The 19,336-nt window shown below is 39.4% G+C and overlaps 1 protein-coding gene across 3 annotated transcripts in view; it reads left to right on the forward strand.

The window, feature by feature from the left end:
• Positions 1-19,336, forward strand: part of ZBED1 (zinc finger BED-type containing 1) — a 181,919-nt gene that overhangs the window by 27,341 nt on the left and 135,242 nt on the right. The window contains exon 2 of one of the 3 annotated variants that reach the window (XM_042459475.1): positions 12,497-14,502. The exons of 1 other annotated variant lie outside the window; for it this stretch is intronic. In XM_042459475.1, coding sequence (XP_042315409.1) covers positions 12,507-14,502 — 1,996 coding nt within the window. In that variant the 5' untranslated portion in view covers positions 12,497-12,506. Of the gene's footprint in view, positions 1-12,496; positions 18,678-19,336 lie in introns of those variants that run through there. One more of the 3 variants, XM_042459473.1, reaches the window with a different exon arrangement.

Raw genomic sequence — 19,336 nt, forward strand, 5'->3', positions numbered from 1 at the left:
TTTCAGAGCTCCTTCCGGGTTTAGTCCGCTGGGCGCAGCCGTCTGAAGGCTGCGCCCAGCGGACTAAACGAGAAAGGGGCCAAGCGGCCCCTTTCTCTGCTGCCCGCCGTCGCGGGGTGTCCTTGGGGCTTGAAGCCCCAGGGACACCCCTTTTCTGGCTGCGGGGAAGCGGCCTTTTGCCGCTTCCCTGCAGCCCGAAAAGCGGCGGATCGGGGCCTCAGCGGTTGCCGGTGTAGCCGCTGAAGCCCTGATACTCAGGGGAATGGGGCGGGGCCAGACCGCCCCAAATTGGCGGTCTGTATCCCGCCCTTGTTTTAAAAAAAAAACATGATAGGTTCGCCTTAGAATCACCATAAGTCAGAAACCACATGAAGGCACAAAACAAGAACAAAATACCTTTGAAATTAACCAAAAGTGAGAAGTTGGTAGCACAAGCTTTTGTAGACTTGAGTCTACTTCCTCTCATGCATCATGGCTGTGAAAGCTCATGCTGCCAACTTCTCGCTTTCGGTTGGTCTCAAAGATGCTACAAGATCCCTTTATGTACTGATTTTCCAGACTAACAAGGCTATGCCTTTGATTTGGGCACCAGCTTTCACTTAAATAGTAGTTTAAGGTAAGTACAGTACATACGGGAGAAAACTAATCTTTTCAGTTATGCTCACAGTTCCTACAACTTCCTTGCTTCTGCTTGTTGTTGTGTGCCTTTAAGTCATTTCTGACTTATGACAAACCTAAGGCAAAGCTGTCAATGGGCTTTCTTGGCAAGATTTGTTCAGAGAGGGGCTTGCCCTCATTTTTATTTGAAACTGAGAGTGATGTGCCCAACAAGAGCACCTGGTGGGCTCTGTAGCCAAGTGGACATTCAAATCCTGGTCTCCCAGTGCCCTAGTCCAGCCACGTTGGCTTTCTTTGTACCTCCAAGTCAACTGACTTATGGTGACCCTGTCCTAGAATATTTTTTTGGCTTTGCTTTCCTCTGAGACTGATAAGAATATGACTTGCCATTAGGTTTCCATGGCAGAATGGGGATTTGAACCTTGGATTTCTGGAGTCTAGTCCTACTCTGACACTCAAATCATTATACTATACCACACTGGTTCCCGTGGCTACCTGTCTATTGAAAAGTAAATTTTATTAATCTTGCTGGGCTTTTACTCCTAAGAAAAAAGGTTTCTAAGTTTGTTGCATAGTGTACCTATAGGTATAGTTGGCCCTCCATATTTGAGACTTTGACTTTTGTGGATTTGATTAATATGTTCTCTCTAGGAATCTGTAGGTCCTCCAGCGCAATTTTGATGGGAGTTGGCCATAGAGTTGGTAGGAAGACCTAGAGATTACTAGAGAAAATACTTTTTTAGGCATTTGAAGGTCCTCCAACATGATTCTGTGGTCAACCTGTAGCAGATGTTGTCCACTGAGGACTTAGTGATTTCTAAAGAAGTGTTCCCTCAGGTAAAAAAAATAATAGTGTTTTTTGTTTACATTTCCCCCACTTTCCAGGGGTCCTGTGCCACTAACTCCAGTGAATGTGGGGGGCCCACTGTACTTTTACCTTCTACACCATTGAAATGTGCAGGGTCTATTGGTTGGATACTCTGCGTTCCTGAACATCGATTGAGTGTATTTTTACTATTTTACAGTCTACAGTCGGCCTTCCTTATCCATGGATTTTTTTATCCATGGATTTAAGCATCCATGGCTTGAAAATATTCAAAAAAAGTATAAATTCCAAATAGCAAACTTTGATTTTGCCTTTTTATATAAGGGACGCCATTTTGTTATGCCATTGTATTTAATGGGACTTGAGCGTCCACCGATTTTGTTATCCACAGGGCATCCTAGAACCAAACCCCAACAGATGACAAGGTTCCACTGTACAAATGTTTGTAAGAGCAGGTAATGGTGGCAGATGGTGGCTTTCATGTTAGATGTTGTGTGCCTTCAAGTCATTTCAGACTTATGATGACTCTAAGACAAACTTATCATGGGGTTTTCTGGTATGATTTATTCAGAGGGTATTCGCCTTTGCCTTCCTCTGAGGCTGAGAGAGCATCACTTGCCCAAGGTCACCTAGTGGTTTTCCATGGCTGAACAAGAATTCAGACCCTGGTCTCTAGTGTCATAGTTCAGCACTCACACCACTCTACTATGCTGGCTGTCATCATGTCAGTAGGACAGTGAGTCTGCTTTCGGTTTGCTGAGGCACCTAGGGTTCTGAACCTGCAGCAATTACATGGTTCATCTATTTAGATGTAAAGTTTGCACTAAAAATCCAGAGTGGATTTCTCACCCCAGTGACATGAAAGCCACCAGGTGCCAGAGAAGGTTAATAGAAAGGGTGGATGGAATGTCTATTTCTGTTACTTGCTGATCCATCGAAGAGAGCTTACTTCCTGTCTTCTAATATCTGGCTGAATTCTGGGATATTAGCCAGAAGTAAAACGGACAAGAGTTGCTTGGAAATGGATTGCATTCTGCAGAAGCAAGGAGATTGGCTGTACTTTCCCACTTAATGTGGAAAGCTAAAATTGAAGCTTTTCACTTCACTGATTTAGCATATAAGGTTGCAGGGTGTGCAAGGAAAGCAGGTATGCTTTTTTGAGCTTCTTGGTAGAAACTGGAGATAAATGTAATACATACATAATCTTTTGGGGTCAGTGAGAAGCTCATGGTAAACATTTTTACACCGTTACAGAGGAACTGCCATAAAATTGGATGCTCAGTGGCATAGTTGAATGTTGTTAGAAATTTTTATCTGTGTCATTGGAATTGTAGAGAGCCAGTGTGGTGTTGTTGTTTGAGCACTGGTGTATAACACTGGAGATGAGGGTTTGAATTCACATTCAGTGATAGACATTCACTTGGTGAGTTTGGCTAAGCCACACTCTCTCAACCTTATGGAAGGCAAATGGAAACCCCCTCTGAACAAATCTTGCTAAGAAAATCCTGTGATACATTTGTCTTAAGGTCTCCATAAATCAGCCAATATGACTGCTAAAGCTTCAGAGTCCTGACCAGCCATCCAGACGCTCCTAACTTAGCCACATCTAAAGTCCTGAACCTATTTTGCATCTAAGTACAAGAGCAAGTATTAAAAAAGAATCGAAGGATGAGTGGTACTGAATCTCTTTCCCTGCAGAAGTTACTCTAGTCCATTTTCTCTCCTATTTGAAGTGGTTCTCTTCTGGTTGGCAGGAAGAGACATGTGTTAAAAATGACTTTGAGGAGGTAGTGAAAGGCATGTAAGGAGAAATTTCAGTGTCCCTCACCCCTGTGCTATTGCTTTGTATGCTAGGAGGGCAGAGAAAGGCAAAATATGGGTCTGTGGCATCTAGTTTGGCCCTTACTCTTACTTCCATTGCTCCATCCATGCAGTGCTGAGTGTTAAGTCTTGATTTCACCAAGGTACCTACACAGAGGGGTAATAAGGTTTCAAACTGCAGAGCTTGTTGCTCCAATGTCCTTCAAATGTTAAAATAATATGTTTGGGCTGTACTCTCATCTTTGAAATGTTAAAAGAGTAAGGGAAAAGGTATTAAACGGTAAAGTTTGAGTGGTATAGATTTCTTCACTTGTGCCTTCATGGAACAATGCTTCTCTGTTTTTCTTAGTTCTGCTTTTCTCCAAAGCAAACATGTGACAGAGCCAGGAAGAGGAGGTTGCCACTTTTACCCCCCTATTTTTGCTTAATTGTGTGTGCATCTGTGTTGCATCTGAACCCTGAGTTCTAATTAATTGTAACTGCTAGGTTTAAAAAAAAAGAATTTGGGGTTTGTAGTCACGGGTTATAAAGCTAGTTTGTTTTAATACATGTGTTTTAAGTGCAATTTAGGTTTTGGACATTATGCCAGACAACAGTTAATCAAAATGAATGGAAAGTTTTTGAACTCCTCATACATGTGCTGGATGATGGATTAGCAAAGGGATATGCATATCACAATCCCCCAAAATTGTGGACATCTGAAGGCAGTATGAAAATACTGAAAAAGTACACTAGGAGAATAAAAGAACTAAAAAAAGGACATGGAAAATAATTTTTACTTGGCTTTATCTATGGCTAGGATTACCATACATAATTATATTGTTGTTCATGAAACCAGTGTTTGTTTATGAAACTTTATCCAATAATTTGCTAGAGTACAAGAAATACTCTGAATTCAGTCAAAACCAAACTGTCCAGAAAACTGCATAGAAATTTATAATTTGAGATACTGTGATTGACTTTGCTTAGACCTACATATATGCACCACTTGATTGGTCTTTGCCAGGTCTTACCTTCTGTTTATTGCATACTACAGAACCAGGAGAGTTGGAGTCTTAGAATTTTTCATTTAAAATAGTTAGTTTTTATAAAGGTTGCAGACCTCTACCCATTTATCTATGTAATGGCCATTTTTATAGATTATGTAATATTGTGGCCATGAAGTCCTTTTACCATTTTTGATTGAAATAAAAAAGTACAGTGCCTGGGAAGTGTCAGAACTTCTGTACCAAATTTCTTTAATTTCTCATTTTTTTGTCTTAAACCTTATTTTTCATAAACCTTTAAAGATTTTCCCCTTGTTTTCTTTTGAAAAGCATGCTAGGTTATGAGAGATCTTAACATTTTAATAGATGTATGGCTGGATAACCTCTGGCATAAGGGGCTGCATTTGGCACCCCCAATTAACTATGGTCAGTACCCTGTGCTGCCAGTTTGTAGTTGTGAAGCCAAAGGTTATTGTGGGTTTTTCTTTAGAAAGAGACATGAAGGCCACATATGTCTTGTTTAGAAATGGAACTGTGTTTCAGGGAGCACGATTACATTTGTAAACAAGGTGGACTAGTTATTCCTACTGTAGACAATACATACATAGCACAGCATTAGTCTTTGAGATTTCCAGGTTGCACCCTTTGTAGTTCCTCCTCCAGTTAGTTACTCCTCCAGATTTTAAGGCCAAGAGTAGAAGTTAAATCTAAGTCCTGACATCAAGCATTTTGTCAAGCTGAAGGCAGGATAGACTAGCATGATACCAAGTCTAAATAATCATTTGAACCTCTTCCCACCTCTTTGCTCTCTAGATGAGTCTTTGAGCAGATGCAAGAACAATGACTTGTTCCACATTTATTATGTTCTCCTGTTCTACATTTCCTCTCCTGCCACCAGAGGGTAGTATTTGATGCCAATCGCTTACTAGTATAAAGTCAGACTTATGATGAAGAGGTGTAGCTGCTAGGTAGAAACTTTGTTTGGATAAAGGTGGAAATGGGAGCCATGCACCAAGAACATGCCCCTTGAGTCAGGGAGGAAAGCAACTGTATTTGGTGGGAAAGGAGGGGAAAAGTCCGCTTTCTCAAAAACAGACTTAAAATTGTTGCACTGTAAACTATATGCATTTTATTTCCACCTCTTCTTTACTGAGCTAACCAGAGGACTGATGTCAGGCTACATAGCAAAAGATTCAGGGCTTGGATCAAAATTTATATGTGGGGGCAGGATTATAGAGTCTACATGCTGTAACTCTCACTTTTTTGGTGATGTCCTACCAGTTGTTTTATTCAGGATGGGGGAGGGATCAGATCTTTAAAAGTGAAGTCAGATATTTTTGGATATATGAAAATGAAATAAAATATAAAATGTTTATTTATTATAAACAAATTATAAACTATAAAGTAGTTATTCAAATATTTATTCATTTAAGTTATTTATTTAATTTATTTAATTTATATCTCACCTTTCTACCAGGATAGGAGCCAAGGCTCACACCAGATTAAAACCAAATACAGCTTGATCAAAAATGTCAGTGACAGTATAGAAGATGAGATGTAGTTGGAGATGTTTTATGAACAGTGTATATTTCTTCAGTGTTCAGATAAAAAAATTAAAGGTTGAATGTTTTTTTTTAAAAAGGAAAACATTGTAAAAATCAACATGAATGGGGTTATGAACAATTGGACTAAGCTCTGCACTTTAGGTGTCTGGTTCAAGACCCACCACCATTTGCATCCATATGGCTCCCCATTGCTTTCTGTGTCTCTTAGCCACTCTACTTTTCTGGGGGCTAAGGGCTGCCCAAGGCATGGTATGCAGAGGATCTTAATGCTGATAAATGAGTGAGTGGGTGGAATATAAGTACCGTATATACTCGACTATAAGTTGACCTCATGTATAAGTCGAGGGCAAGTTTTGGGGGCAAAATTATGGATTTTGTTACGACCCATGAATAAGTCAAGGGAAAAACTTAGGGGCAAATAGCAAAGGATCCAAAGGATGAAGCAAAGCAATGTCAAAGAACTTACAAAAATCCAGCAGACATAACTCTTTGTGTTCACTTTTAAGGCTAGATGGATGAGAGACTAGAGGGGTTCAGTGCTTCCAGGACAGATCATACTCTTGCTTTTCACCAGCGGATAGTTCATTCTTTTAAATAAGAGTTAAAGTACAGTTCTTACATTGACCCATGGATAAGTCAACTCAGGATTTTTGGGTTAATTTTTTGACCTAAATTTCTAGACTTATACAGTATATACAGTAAGTATGTTTAAAGGGCAGCTATTAGCTGGCAAAGTGGTAGTAGCAAATGTGAAACATTTTTATAATATTTAAGATTTTGTTAAGGCTTAAATTCACTTGTTTGTCCCAACTAGAGTAGATGCATCAAATCAATGCAGCTTATTTTTGTGTTGATTTTCCAAATTACCATTGATTCAAAAGGTCTAATGGTTGAGATTTATAATTGTCTTTAGGCTTAAATGGCTTCATCTGCACTACACAAATAATCCAGTTTGACACCACTTTAACTGTCATGGCTCAATGCTGTGGAATTCTGGGAGTTGTAATTTTGTGAGACATCTAGCCTTCCCTGTCAGAGAGCTCTAGTACCACAACAAATGACAAATCCCAGAATTCCATAGCATTGAGCCATGGCAGTTAAAGTGATATCAAACTAGATTATTTCTGCAGTACAGATGCAGCTTGAGTTAATTATTCTTATCATTCCTATTGTACTGACACAGAATCTGGAGCTTGATGTATTCCTGATGTATTGCTATAGCTTGACGAAGTATAGTGAACATATTATTCTAGTTCTTAAATTATCAAAAAAAGGGAGAAGTTGTCTAAAAATAATTACACAAACAATTCTCTCATATGTTATGTAAACTCTTTTATTGAGTTGTACATCAACATACTGTAATTTAGTGGCCAGGTTTGTACTATTAAAAGATATAAGAAAGTATTTCGGGGAACTTTATTAAAATAAATGATAAATTATATAAAGCAGGCTTTTCTCTTGATGAGATAAATAAATCCACCCTAGTTTATCAGTCTCCTTCCTCTTGCTTTCAGGGTTTTATGTGTTCACAATAACATGTAGGTGTTCTGAATCACAAAGCTTTTAGTTATCCTGATGTAGACTGAAGTGGAGATACTTGAAATGAAGCTAGATGCTGGTGCTTCATATGAGTGCATAGTATGGTGGTGCTTGAGCTTGTAGATACAACAGAATTTGTTGTAGTACTTTTTCTCTTGTCAGTTTTGCTCAGAATTATGACAAAAAACTAGCAGGTGTTTGTTAAATGAATGTCTTTTTGGTAAAATAGTGTAGAACATCATTGTGTTGGTTTCAAAACATAGGTGTAAATCGGAGTATTGAATGAACCCCATTTATAGGCAGCGATATTTAGGTAAGATGTTCTGCTACAGCTGTGTAAACGTAGTTGCTGCTGCAGCTGCTGCAACTGTATAAACCAGTCATTATTGGGGTGTGGGGGGGTAGGGTTTAATTTAACAGGTTCTGTGATAGGCTACACAAACATCACCCCTCAGTATCCCCACAATGGAAATATATTATGTAATTACAGAAGTTCATACAGTATATAAACATCAGTACTTTGAATGATCAAGCCCAAGACATGATGCATATTTGGGTGTCACAGGGAAAATAAAGTAAGTAGATGTAGGTGGGAAGCTGTTTATGAATAGTGGGCTGTTGGAATGGAATGGGTAAGCTACATGACGTCCCTGGATAAGTGGTTGCTCACTGTAAAGCAGTGGCCAATCCTGTGGCTTATGCAGGATTGTCTCCTTTAGATCAACTAGTTTGACATTTCTTGCTTGCTGGCTAGAAGGAAAGTGATTCTCCTTCATGACAACTGTCCTTTAGCCACCATACCTTGGAATGGTGCCTAACTGTCATGGCTCATGATTCTTGTTGTGCAGTTCCTTATATTTACAATACGAGAAATGTGAGAAGCAATATTGCAACAAGAACTATTGCAGAAGTTAATCACATTTGATTGGGTTGGAGCAGATGGCCCGGAAGGAGCAGCATCCAGCCCCAATTGGGCTGGGACCATGGTGATCGCACAACCTGCTCCTGACGTGGGCTGCCACCATGTTCCCAAGTCGGCAGGCAGCAGCATCGGATTAAATCCACTCCTAAAAGGGCTGGCTCTTGCCAGCTTGGTGTGGTCCTGGTGTGGCTTCCAGCTGCTTTGGGGCATGCATCATCTAAACAACACGCTCCCAAAGTGGCCGGAAGCTGTTTTATTTGGTCCATATGTTTCGACCCATAGTCTAGGAAACATATGGAACAAACAGAACTCTTGTTTTGAAAACAACAACAACAACCAGAATCACTCCCATCATATCTCACTGAGAATTTGCTATCCTTGACTATTTTCTGATTGGTTCCATTTCCTATTTTTGTACATTTTCCAATTGGCTATTCTTTTGCTCATAGTGTAGGTCCAAGTCAACATATAAATGGACCTTTGATTTATTAGATGATTCATTGAAACAGTACTGAATAGAAGCATCAGTTGGATTCTTCCTTGGTGTTCATACTCAGTGGAAGGTGATATTCATTTGTTCTTGTTGTTTTATAACAAGGTATCTACAAATAGATACTAGAGACAAAGTTCAGAACACAGCTAGCATTGTGCTTGTATATGCATTAGCTATAACACATTCTGGGAGCTGAGCCAGGTATCTCAATTTTTTGTCTCTGAGGAAATGCACACTTAAAAAAAGTTAAAGTAATTCATAAAGGTTCCTTTTATCCTAAGTGAAGGGACAGTAATGACTTTACACTTAAAGATTTAGAAAAAAGAGTGCCAGAGTTCAGATAGCTTTTCATTGTTTTAACATAAGTATTGTGTTATGCCATGATTTATATCTGCTATCCATTGCAATCCCTTTATATCAGCCACATTAGATCTTCTTTTCTAAATAGTTGAAGAAAACGCAAATCGTTCAAGGGTCACATTTGGAGTAGCAAAGGATCCAGAATTGAGTATCAGTACTTTATAGATGGTTTCATAGAGTATAGCCTTGTCTTATAACTTTCGCTTCGTCTGGTCGTGTTTGCAATTCACAGTAAAAAATCTTAGTTGTGTGTTAAATTTTATTAACAAAACCTTTCTTGCAGTTAGCTGATCAGAGTCGGGCAATACCTTAGTTGTCACCATTAATAGTAAAATTATTTGAATTATCTGATCAGACTCAGGCAATACCTTAATTGTCACCACTAATAATAAAACAATTTGGAGAGATTGCAGACTCAGTGAAGGAAAGTGGGTAAAAGCATCAGTTTACACCTGGTGTTTTTTGCTGGGATGCAGTTAATGGCTGCTGTCTCTGTCGACAAGAAGGTTGAGTGTGATCCAAAGAGGATCATTCAGACTTCAGTAAGCTGCTAAACTGGAGAGATGAGACTAACATTGCAATCTCTGGCCTGGTACATGTGGGTGAGGGAATAATGCCCCTCTTTGATGTGCAGCTGTGCAGCAGCATCCACATGTGGCTGAACAGATGCACACTCAAAAAGGAGCCGCTCAAGGCAGCTCCTTTTTTGCGCTGTCATAAGGATGATGACGCTTCTGCTGACAGGCATCTGTAGGTGGCACCACAGCTGCACAGCTGTGGCACCCACTGTGTGAATGGGTGCGCGCACCTGTGATGTCACTAGGGCTGGGTACATCTGGACATCCAGCCCTATCGAGCCCTAATATCGCCGCAACGCGCCCATTTGTACTGGGCCACTGTATCAGCAAAGCTGACAACTAAATTTAGGTGACGCATTAGATTTTTTAAAAAATCAACTGAAACCGAATTGTGAATGTTACCTAGTGATTAAAGTAAAATGGAATTATCTTTTTGGTACAGTTCCTTTTGGATGATGGAATCATTTCCCTCTGATGGTAGATTTTGCTCTGAGTAGTTAATTGGGTTATTTTCCATAGCAAAGAAAACTATGTCTACTGGAAGAGTATTCCACCTATGATTTTGGTTTCTGAAGTACCAGCTGTGCTGCTGCTAATTAACATGTAAAAAAAGTCATCTTAAAAAGGTCATCAGTGTTTCATGCCTTGTATCTTGATTTATATATTCACACAGTGTGATTGCAACTGCCCCTGAAAATGTTCATATTAATGGCCTTGTTATTAGCTGCAAGTTTGTGTCCTAATAGTATTAGACACTGGAATAACCAGGTCACTAAACAGGGGAGCTTGGATCTCTTGAGTAGATAATGCAGTTTCTCTTCTTCCCCTTCCTTTTTTAAGAGAAACAGAAATCAGTTACAGTATGGATGCTTTGAACATTTTGCACATTTGTAAGGCTTAAAATTTGCAGCAATAAACTTCATGTTTTTTTTTTATAAAACCACATTTTAGATCCTTTCTTTTTCTTTCTTTGCCTGAATCTCTGTTAAACATGTTCCCAAACACACCAGGGCTTATTCTTATTATTGTAAACTCTTATTTTGTCCAAGTCCCCCTAATCTTTGATTTTTGAGAGTACACTTGTCCCTCTCTTTTCGTGGACTTGGAGTCCATGGTCTCATTCTTCATGGAAAGGACAAGCGGGGAGGGACAAAATGGTGGTGCACCCAAAGGTGTCCTTGAAACTTCAATTGTAACACTTCACTCGCTTGCTAATTTGCTAGTCCAGGTGATAAAGCAGAAGCTTTGAAGCCTGCTCTTGCTACATATAATGGTTCTGCTCCATAAGTATTCACAGCTTTGTAGGACTGTAATCTTGAAAAATATCTAACTTTTAAATCAGTGTAAATGCACTATAACATGTCCCAAGTAGAGTGCTTTGTGAAAATTCAATAAATATTCTTTTAAACCATTTATAAGAGGATGTTACATTCACAGTTTTAAGTGCTAGGGTAAGGATGGGGAACCTTTGCCTTCCAGTATTTTGGATTTCAGCTCCCAGATACTGGAGCTGGCATGGCTAGTAGTCAGGTATTATGGCAGTTTTAGACCAGAACATCTGGAGAACCAACTCTGGTTTAGGGGAAATAACTTTTTTCAAATGTGATAATGTCTTATGTGAAATATGTAATACTTAATACAAATATCCAAATGGATTTGTAATGCTCAGTAGTTCACAACATTTGTTTGTGATGATACTCGTATGTAAATGGATAAATTGTGATGCATTGATAGTCTCAAAAGGGTTATGCAGAAGATGACAAATTATTTCAGTTCATAGAGGTTTCTTACACATTCCAAGAACTCATGTGAAGCCTGGATTAACTAGGAGTTGAATATGTTGAGGAACCAAAAATGCATTTGTCAGAGTTTCCCTCCTCTCACTGGTGGGTATAAGGAGCCACTTGCTGCCTTATGAGCTGGAAACTGGGCTTGTCAATGCAGTGAAGGGTTGTATTTGTAGAGAAGTCTGTAGAGAGAAGGGTTGTCTTTGCAAGCACCCTTTGCCTTGGAAACACTTATGAGTTCTTCCAGAGCGTAGTGTGAGGTGGGTAAACCCTTACATTCATTTTCAGCTTGGATCAGGAAACAAAGAGTAGGGGGGAAAAATCTGATGACAGATAGAACTTGTGAGATGTCCAGAGGGCTGTCAGAGTCAGACCTTATGCTTCTCCCAAGTTAGGAAGAGCAAGGTTATAATAACAAAAGGTATCATATCATATCCTCACTCTTTAACTGTCAGCATCTCCTTGTACGGTGGAGTCCTGGTTAAGTTAAAATTAAAACCATATAACTGAGGCACTGGCTCTGATTCCACCTATACTATTGTATAATGTAACTTAAATTTTGATTGAGTCTATTTGTTGACAGTCTGAATTACTTCAGACTGTGCATACAAGTATGGGCAGCCCTCCATATTAATTGATTCTAAACCTATGGATTCTACCATCCATGTGTTGAATATATATATATTCCAAAAAAAGCAAACCTTGATTTTACCATTTTATACAAGGGACACCATTTTACTGTGCCACTATATATAATGGGACTAACATCCATTCCACAACTTTTGGTATCCATGGAGGGTCCTGGAGCCAAAGCCCTGCAAATACCAAGCATCCTCTGTTTGATGTTATTGTGTGTCCCATTTCTAAAGGAACTGTCTATCCTCAGACATACTCAGATATTAATATAACTAAGGTAGGCTATATTTATTCATAGAAGCAGTGATTTCAGATAGTTGACCTATGCTTTCTCATTTTGTGTTTATCTGCTGCCTTTTTATCAGGTGCTCATTAATGAGTGAAGAATCAAAAGATTGGGACAGTGGCCAAGAAGCAATGGAGAATAAAAGTTCAGAAGCTTCCCCATCAGACCTAAAGTTAGTGGCCCACCCAAGAGCAAAAAGCAAAGTTTGGAAGTACTTTGGCTTTGATACCAACGCTGAAGGATGCATATTACAGTGGAAGAAAATCTACTGCCGCATTTGCATGACACAGATTGCCTATTCAGGAAATACATCCAACCTGTCTTACCATCTTGAAAAGAATCATCCAGATGAGTTCTGTGAATTTGTGAAAAGCAACACTGAGCAGATGAGGGAGGCCTTCGCAACTGCTTTCTCAAAACTGAAGCCAGAATCATCTCAGCAGGTTGCTCAGGAGAACTTAATTATAAAGACATGTCACAGTTATGAGAATAAAAAGCATCAAGAACTGACATCAGCAGTGGTTAGCTTAATGTGTGAGGGCTTGTATCCTCCTTCTATTGTAGATGAGCCCACCTTCAAGAATCTCTTAAGAATAGCTGACCCCCGATATGAACTTCCATGCAGAAAGTATTTCTGCACAAAAGCAATTCCTGAGAAATACAGTGCTATTAGGGACATTGTGTTAAAAGAACTGACTGATATCCTGTGGTGTGGCATATCTGTTGATATGTGGAGAAGTGAGAACCAGAATAGATCCTACGTAACACTGACAGTTCACTTTCTCAATAATGGCTCTTCCAGCTGCCTGGCTGTTAATTCCCGTTGTTTAAAAACATTTGAAGTGCCAGAGGAAAATACCGCAGAAACCATTACACGAGTCCTTTATGAGATATTCATTGAATGGGGAATCAATACAAAAGTTTTTGGTGCAACAACAGACTATGGGAAAGACATAGTGAAAGCTTGCTCACTTTTGGACATTCCAGTACAGATTCCTTGCTTGGGGCAGACTTTTAATGTGGGTATACAACAAGCTTTTCAACTTCCCAAATTATCTGGTGTCCTGTGCAGATGTCGGAAATTGGTAGAATATTTCCAGCAGTCTGCAGTAGCCATGTACATGTTGGGTGAGAAACAGAAGCAACAGAACACTTCACATTGCATGCTTGTGAGTGATCGTGTTTCTTGGTGGGGTAGCACACTTGCCATGTTGCATCGTCTTAAAGAGCAACAGTTTGTAATTGCCGCAGTTCTTGTGGAGGACAGCAATAATCACCATCTGATGTTGGAAGCCAGTGAATGGAATACAGTTGAAGGCTTGGTGGACTTGCTGCAGCCATTCAAGCAGGTTGCTGAGATGATGTCTGCTTCCAAGTACCCAACAATAAGTATGGTGAAACCCCTCCTTCACATGCTGCTGAATACAACATTAAACATCAAGGAAAATGACCTGAAAGAAATCAGTATGGCAAAGGAAGTGATAGCCAAAGAATTATCTACAACATACCAGCATACACCTGACATAGACATGTTTCTTAATGTTGCAACTTTCTTGGACCCAAGGTACAAGAAACTGCCCTTTCTTTCAGCATTTGAGAGGCAACAGGTTGAAAACAGAGTGGTGGAAGAAGCAAAAAGTCTTCTGGAGAAAGTAAAAGAAAGCACAGTGAAGACAGAAGAGCAGTTTTTTGCAGTGGCTGAAGAGCCCCCAGTGAAAAAAATTGTAATTGCCTCCACCTCTCCTCCTACCAGCAACATCAATAACATGCTTGCAGAAATCTTTTGCCAGACAGGCGGCGTTGAAGACCAAGAGGAATGGCATGCTCAGATTATTGAGGAATTGAGCAATTTCAAATCACAGAAAGTCCTTGGATTAAATGAAGATCCCCTCAAATGGTGGTCTGACAGACTCGCTTTATTTCCTGTTTTACCAAAGGTTCTTCAGAAATACTGGTGCATTGTGGCCACGAGAGTGTTCTCTGAACGTCTTTTTGGTTCATCTGCTAATGTTGTTAAGGCAAAGAGAAATCGATTAGCTCCAGCTCATGTAGACGAACAGATCTTTTTGTATGAGAACACTCGCAGTGTGTCAGAAGCTGAGCCTGACGAAGAGGATGAGGGAGAATGGGGCTTGGAACAGGACCATATTATTAATTTAAGTGATACAGCAAATGTAAACAACAGTTTCTTTAATATGAGAGACAGTGGTTTCATATAGATGGAATACTTAATGGTCCTTCTAAAAGGAAGTGTGTCTTAAATTACCAAAACCACCCAAATTCTCATTATAAGAATGCTGTAAATACTGAACGGTTGTAACATAACTTTGTTTTGGTATTCGTGCGTGTGTACTGTATGTGAATGTGGGTGCTGCCATCAGGGGTGTGTTACTCCAAAAAGCTGAAGCAGGCAAAACGATTTCAACAACACAGATTCAGGCATGCATTAAAACATGTGCACTGTCCTTAATTACTTAGGAACATGATGCAGAAATAAAACAATAACTTTTTAAACACTTGCTTAGTTTTTCTTGCTATAGGAAGATCTCATGAATCAACACCCTGAATGGGCCAGCTTGATATATGATTTAGTCACTTGTAAAAGCTATTTGATATAGGATTTGCAAGTTTTAAAAGCTTTGATTTAAAAGTGTCTGCGTATTTAAATATTTAAAGCTTTTCAAAGGTCAGATCATCAAGCATTATTACATAAAGGGCCTAATTTTAATTACTTACTTCACATGATACTTTCCCCATCAGATTAATTTCTTAATAACAGCATGTGCCTTGTAATACATCAATGGCAGTGTTGGAAGCTTTTATTTCTTTTTTGTCATACCCTGTTGGATGTAGTAGAGTCCCGGTAAACATACTTGATTGTGGTTTCTCTCCATCATGTCTGGTCAGAGAAGGTCATGCAGAGGGACTGTAATATGTACCTGTGAATAATTACCTAAGCAGAGTTGTGCTGCTATCTGCCACAGTACAAATTAAAGATCATGAATTCATACATACATTGCAAAGATGCTACTCACGCTTTAGAATTAGATCGTCTAGTATCAACTTCAGTGCAGATGTTTAGGGCTGGGTATGTGCTTGACTCTTCAACTCACCTTTTAGCCAAGAGTGTTCCCAAAATAGGATTGGTTACAAGTCAATACAGAATTTTGCATATTTAGGATGAGGGATTTCAGTGGGCTTAAGCATGTTTATCTTTTTGTTGGACTTCAGCTGTAATGTCTCTCACCATATTATAATTTCTCCTTAATAAGCAGTGGGAGAGTCAGTGGTTTGGGTGTTGGAATAGGATTCTGGACACCAGGGTTCAAATTCCTGCTCAGTTACAGAAACCCACTGGTGACCCTAGGCAAGTTACACTCTCTTTGCCTCAGAGGAAGGCAAAAGCAAACCTCCCTCTGAACAAATCTTGCCAAGAAAACCCCATGATATATTTGTCTTAGAATTACTATAAGTTGGAAAAGACCTGAAGGAACACAATAACAATAGGCAATGAAGAACAGGCTTTTAGATTTTTAGCCAAAGAACATGCTAGGGATGAAGCTAGATTTCAAATACTGGATTAGGAGAAGTGTCTGGTAGCCCCATAGTCACCTCCCTGAGTTTGGAAATATTTTATTGTTCCTGACTTTTCTGACTTTACAGACATTCTTGTACAATGCTTTCTGCTGAAATTCTGGATATTTTCACAAAATTTTAAGCATTACATTTAGCTTTATGTTAGTTGATTCTGTTTAAAATACTGTTCTGATTTAGATGTAATGTCATAACGGTTTTATCTTCTCAGAATGGGCCAACGGTACGTGTACTTTTTTCTCTTCCACCACAGAATGGAAGTAACAAAAGTTCCAGTTTTGAATAAACAACAGTTTATTTTTATGTCTGAAGTGAGGAAAGTGAAGCTTACTTTAACAGGACGTAGTTTGATCAACACAGGATCAGTCTGTGTTTTCCCATTCTGATTTCTCCAGAGTTAACGAGAACCATAGCTTTCAGAATTCATTTGTAATAGCACATGGTGGCTTATGTAAAACGGGAAATGGTAGCTTTTGGTTCCCTTGTTAAGGAAGAGAGATATGAGACTGAGATTGTCTGTGATAGAGTCATGTAGGCATGGTTTAATGTTATGTTAGGGTTTAGCTAATGATTGCTTGCTGTTAATGAGACAAAAATGCCTTGTATCGATTATTAAAAAATCAGTCAAAACCCTGGCTTATATGGAGGATGTAGGCATGTCTGCAATGCATGTGGATGCTTGTTACCTTCATACTATGTTCATGTGTGTATGTTTATGTGTTTTACCAAACCAGGTTGAAAATGGGTTGGAAGGTATTTTTTCCTGATCAGATTATGTGTGCTAATTTGATTTCACACCAATATTATCTATAAACAGTAATTTGAGGGCATATATTGATAATGTTGTGTGATTCTTGGTATAAACTAGGGCAGACAAATAGTACACCTTTCAGGCTGTTCTGCAGCCCTCAACCCTCCGGACTAACTGGTCTAGTGAGTTGCCTTTCCTGGAAGGCTCCAAGCTTCATCTTTGACATCAGTTGCAGATGTGCCCTGTTTAACCCTAGGAACCCTAGCCAAGGCTCTGCATCAGACACATAGCCACAGTGTAGTGGCTATGATTATTCTCCCAATATGATCCACAAAACTTAAAGTCCAGTCAGCTGCACAGAGAGATAGAGGGACAGCACTGGCAAGCTGGGTGGTGAAGGATAATGCACCAGTCTCCTCCTGCCAGGAATTCACCAGTGTACCAAGTGGGGTCCTGTTGAAACTCCTCATCGTGCTGCTGGAGGGCTGGATGCATCATCCTGGCTGGATAGTGCATTTAAAGGGCATTCATGATTGTGACATTTCGTCACAATTGTAATTGTGAATAGGTAACATCTACAAAGTCATTACAAACCTGTAAGACTAGCTTTTGACATAAGTAAGGGCCAGTGTGGTGTACTGGTTTGAGCATTGGACTATGACTCTGGAGACCAGAGTTCAAATCCCTGCTTGAACATAAAAATCCTCTGGGTGATCTTGGGTAAGTCATATTCTTTTCGTCTCAGAGAATGGCAATGGCAAATCCCCTATGAAGAAACTTGCTAAGAAAGCCCTATGACAGGTTCACCTTGGGGTCACCATAAGTTAGGAATGACTTGGACACATACCACAACATTAACGACTAACAGCCCCCATGTTTTTCCAAGACAGAAGTGCATTTCTAGTCACATCCATTTTTTGTTCTTGGTTCTAATTCTTGATATTTTTGGCTGCTCATGTAGCACTCAAAGGGTTGAAGGGCAGAACATGGGACCCCCAGACCAACCACACTTTCCCACCTATGATGTTAATCCATTCATAATTCCATTCAGATCTGTTTCCTCCCATCAAGAACCAGTTGTACTAATTGTTCTTATTATGTCATTTCTATGTCTGTTCAGTATTACAAAAATATATAAGATTTCCAGCTCACGGCAGAGATTATGCTCATGTGAGTATACAGAACTGACATTTCAGCTATTTGTAGTAGTTATCAGAACCTATTAGCCTTCTGAGACAACTTAAAACTTTTGATTATGTTGAAAACATAGTGTTCATCTACTAGAACCATGTTATTATGAACAATTGTGCAATTTGAACAAACCTTTAACATACTTTACAAATAGTGCTTAGTTTAAGAAGAGACACATGTTTCTATTTTTAAATAACTTTCATCAACTGTTTGTTTTGCAGTGACAAGATTTTTAAGAACAATCTTTAGAGGGTTTCCCAGAGCCTCCTGTTTGCCAAAGGGAGGATGGCTACTTTAAATAGAAAGAAGGACAGAGAAGTTCTTTTACATAGTGCATGTGCATCTACATGTATTTAGGTGTTTATTAATACACACATAGATTGAGAGTATCCACACGTCATGATTATAACAGTTTCATACCACTTTAACGGCTATTGCTCTGTTCTACAGAATCTGGGATTTGTAGTTTGATGGTGTAGTTAGAATTCTCTGTTAGGAAGCTCTGGTGTTGGAGCTCAGGGGGCAATTCCATAAGGATTGCTAGCAGATAATTCTGAGTACCTCAACAAGTTGAAAAACTGTCTAAATACCATAAAGACACCAGATCCTGTCTGATATTGAAAACTAATCAGGGTCAGCCTCCGGATCCATGAATTTTTTTTATTCACGGATTCAACCATCCATTTCTTGAAAATATTCAAAAAAGTAAAAATCCCCCATTACAAGGACCCACTGTACTTAGATGGGAGACTGCCAATGAATTCAGGTGCTGTAGACTGTATTTCAGAAGAAGGGACTAGCAAAACTACCTCCAGGTATTTCTTGTCTAAGAAAAACCCTATGAAATTATGGGATCGCCATAAATCAACAGGTGACTTGAAGCCTTATGCACACACCAGACTGAAAACCAAGGATTCTGTAGGATGGAAATAAAATTGTTAAAGTGGTATCAAACTGCTTTAACTGTGAAGTGTGGATATACACCATGTTATTTTACTTGACAGTGAACTTCCACTCTGGAAGATCTTCCTATTAGTGTAGATTTAAGACACCTTTAAACTGTTTTACAGAGCTATCTACTATTGTTTGTTTTTCCTCATGTGGACACAGGCACAACATAAATATTTTCACACGACAACATACAGTTCAAGTCAGTTGAACTTCCTGACACTGTCTGTTGAATATACTGTCATATTGGAGAAGGCCAGGTGTAGAAGGAGGAGGAGGACAGGTAAATGCTTGCCCTGCAAGGCTCCTTCACCACCCAGGAGAAAGCTGGGAAAGGAGGAGCTTTGCTGGGTGAGTGTTTGCCCATTTTCCTCCACTTGAGAAAGCCGAGCAGCAGAGGAGCCTTGCAGTTCAGATATTCACCCATCCTCCGCC

Source organism: Sceloporus undulatus, chromosome 3 (genome assembly GCF_019175285.1).
Source record: "Sceloporus undulatus isolate JIND9_A2432 ecotype Alabama chromosome 3, SceUnd_v1.1, whole genome shotgun sequence".
In the NCBI taxonomy this organism is placed as follows: Eukaryota; Metazoa; Chordata; class Lepidosauria; order Squamata; family Phrynosomatidae; genus Sceloporus; species Sceloporus undulatus.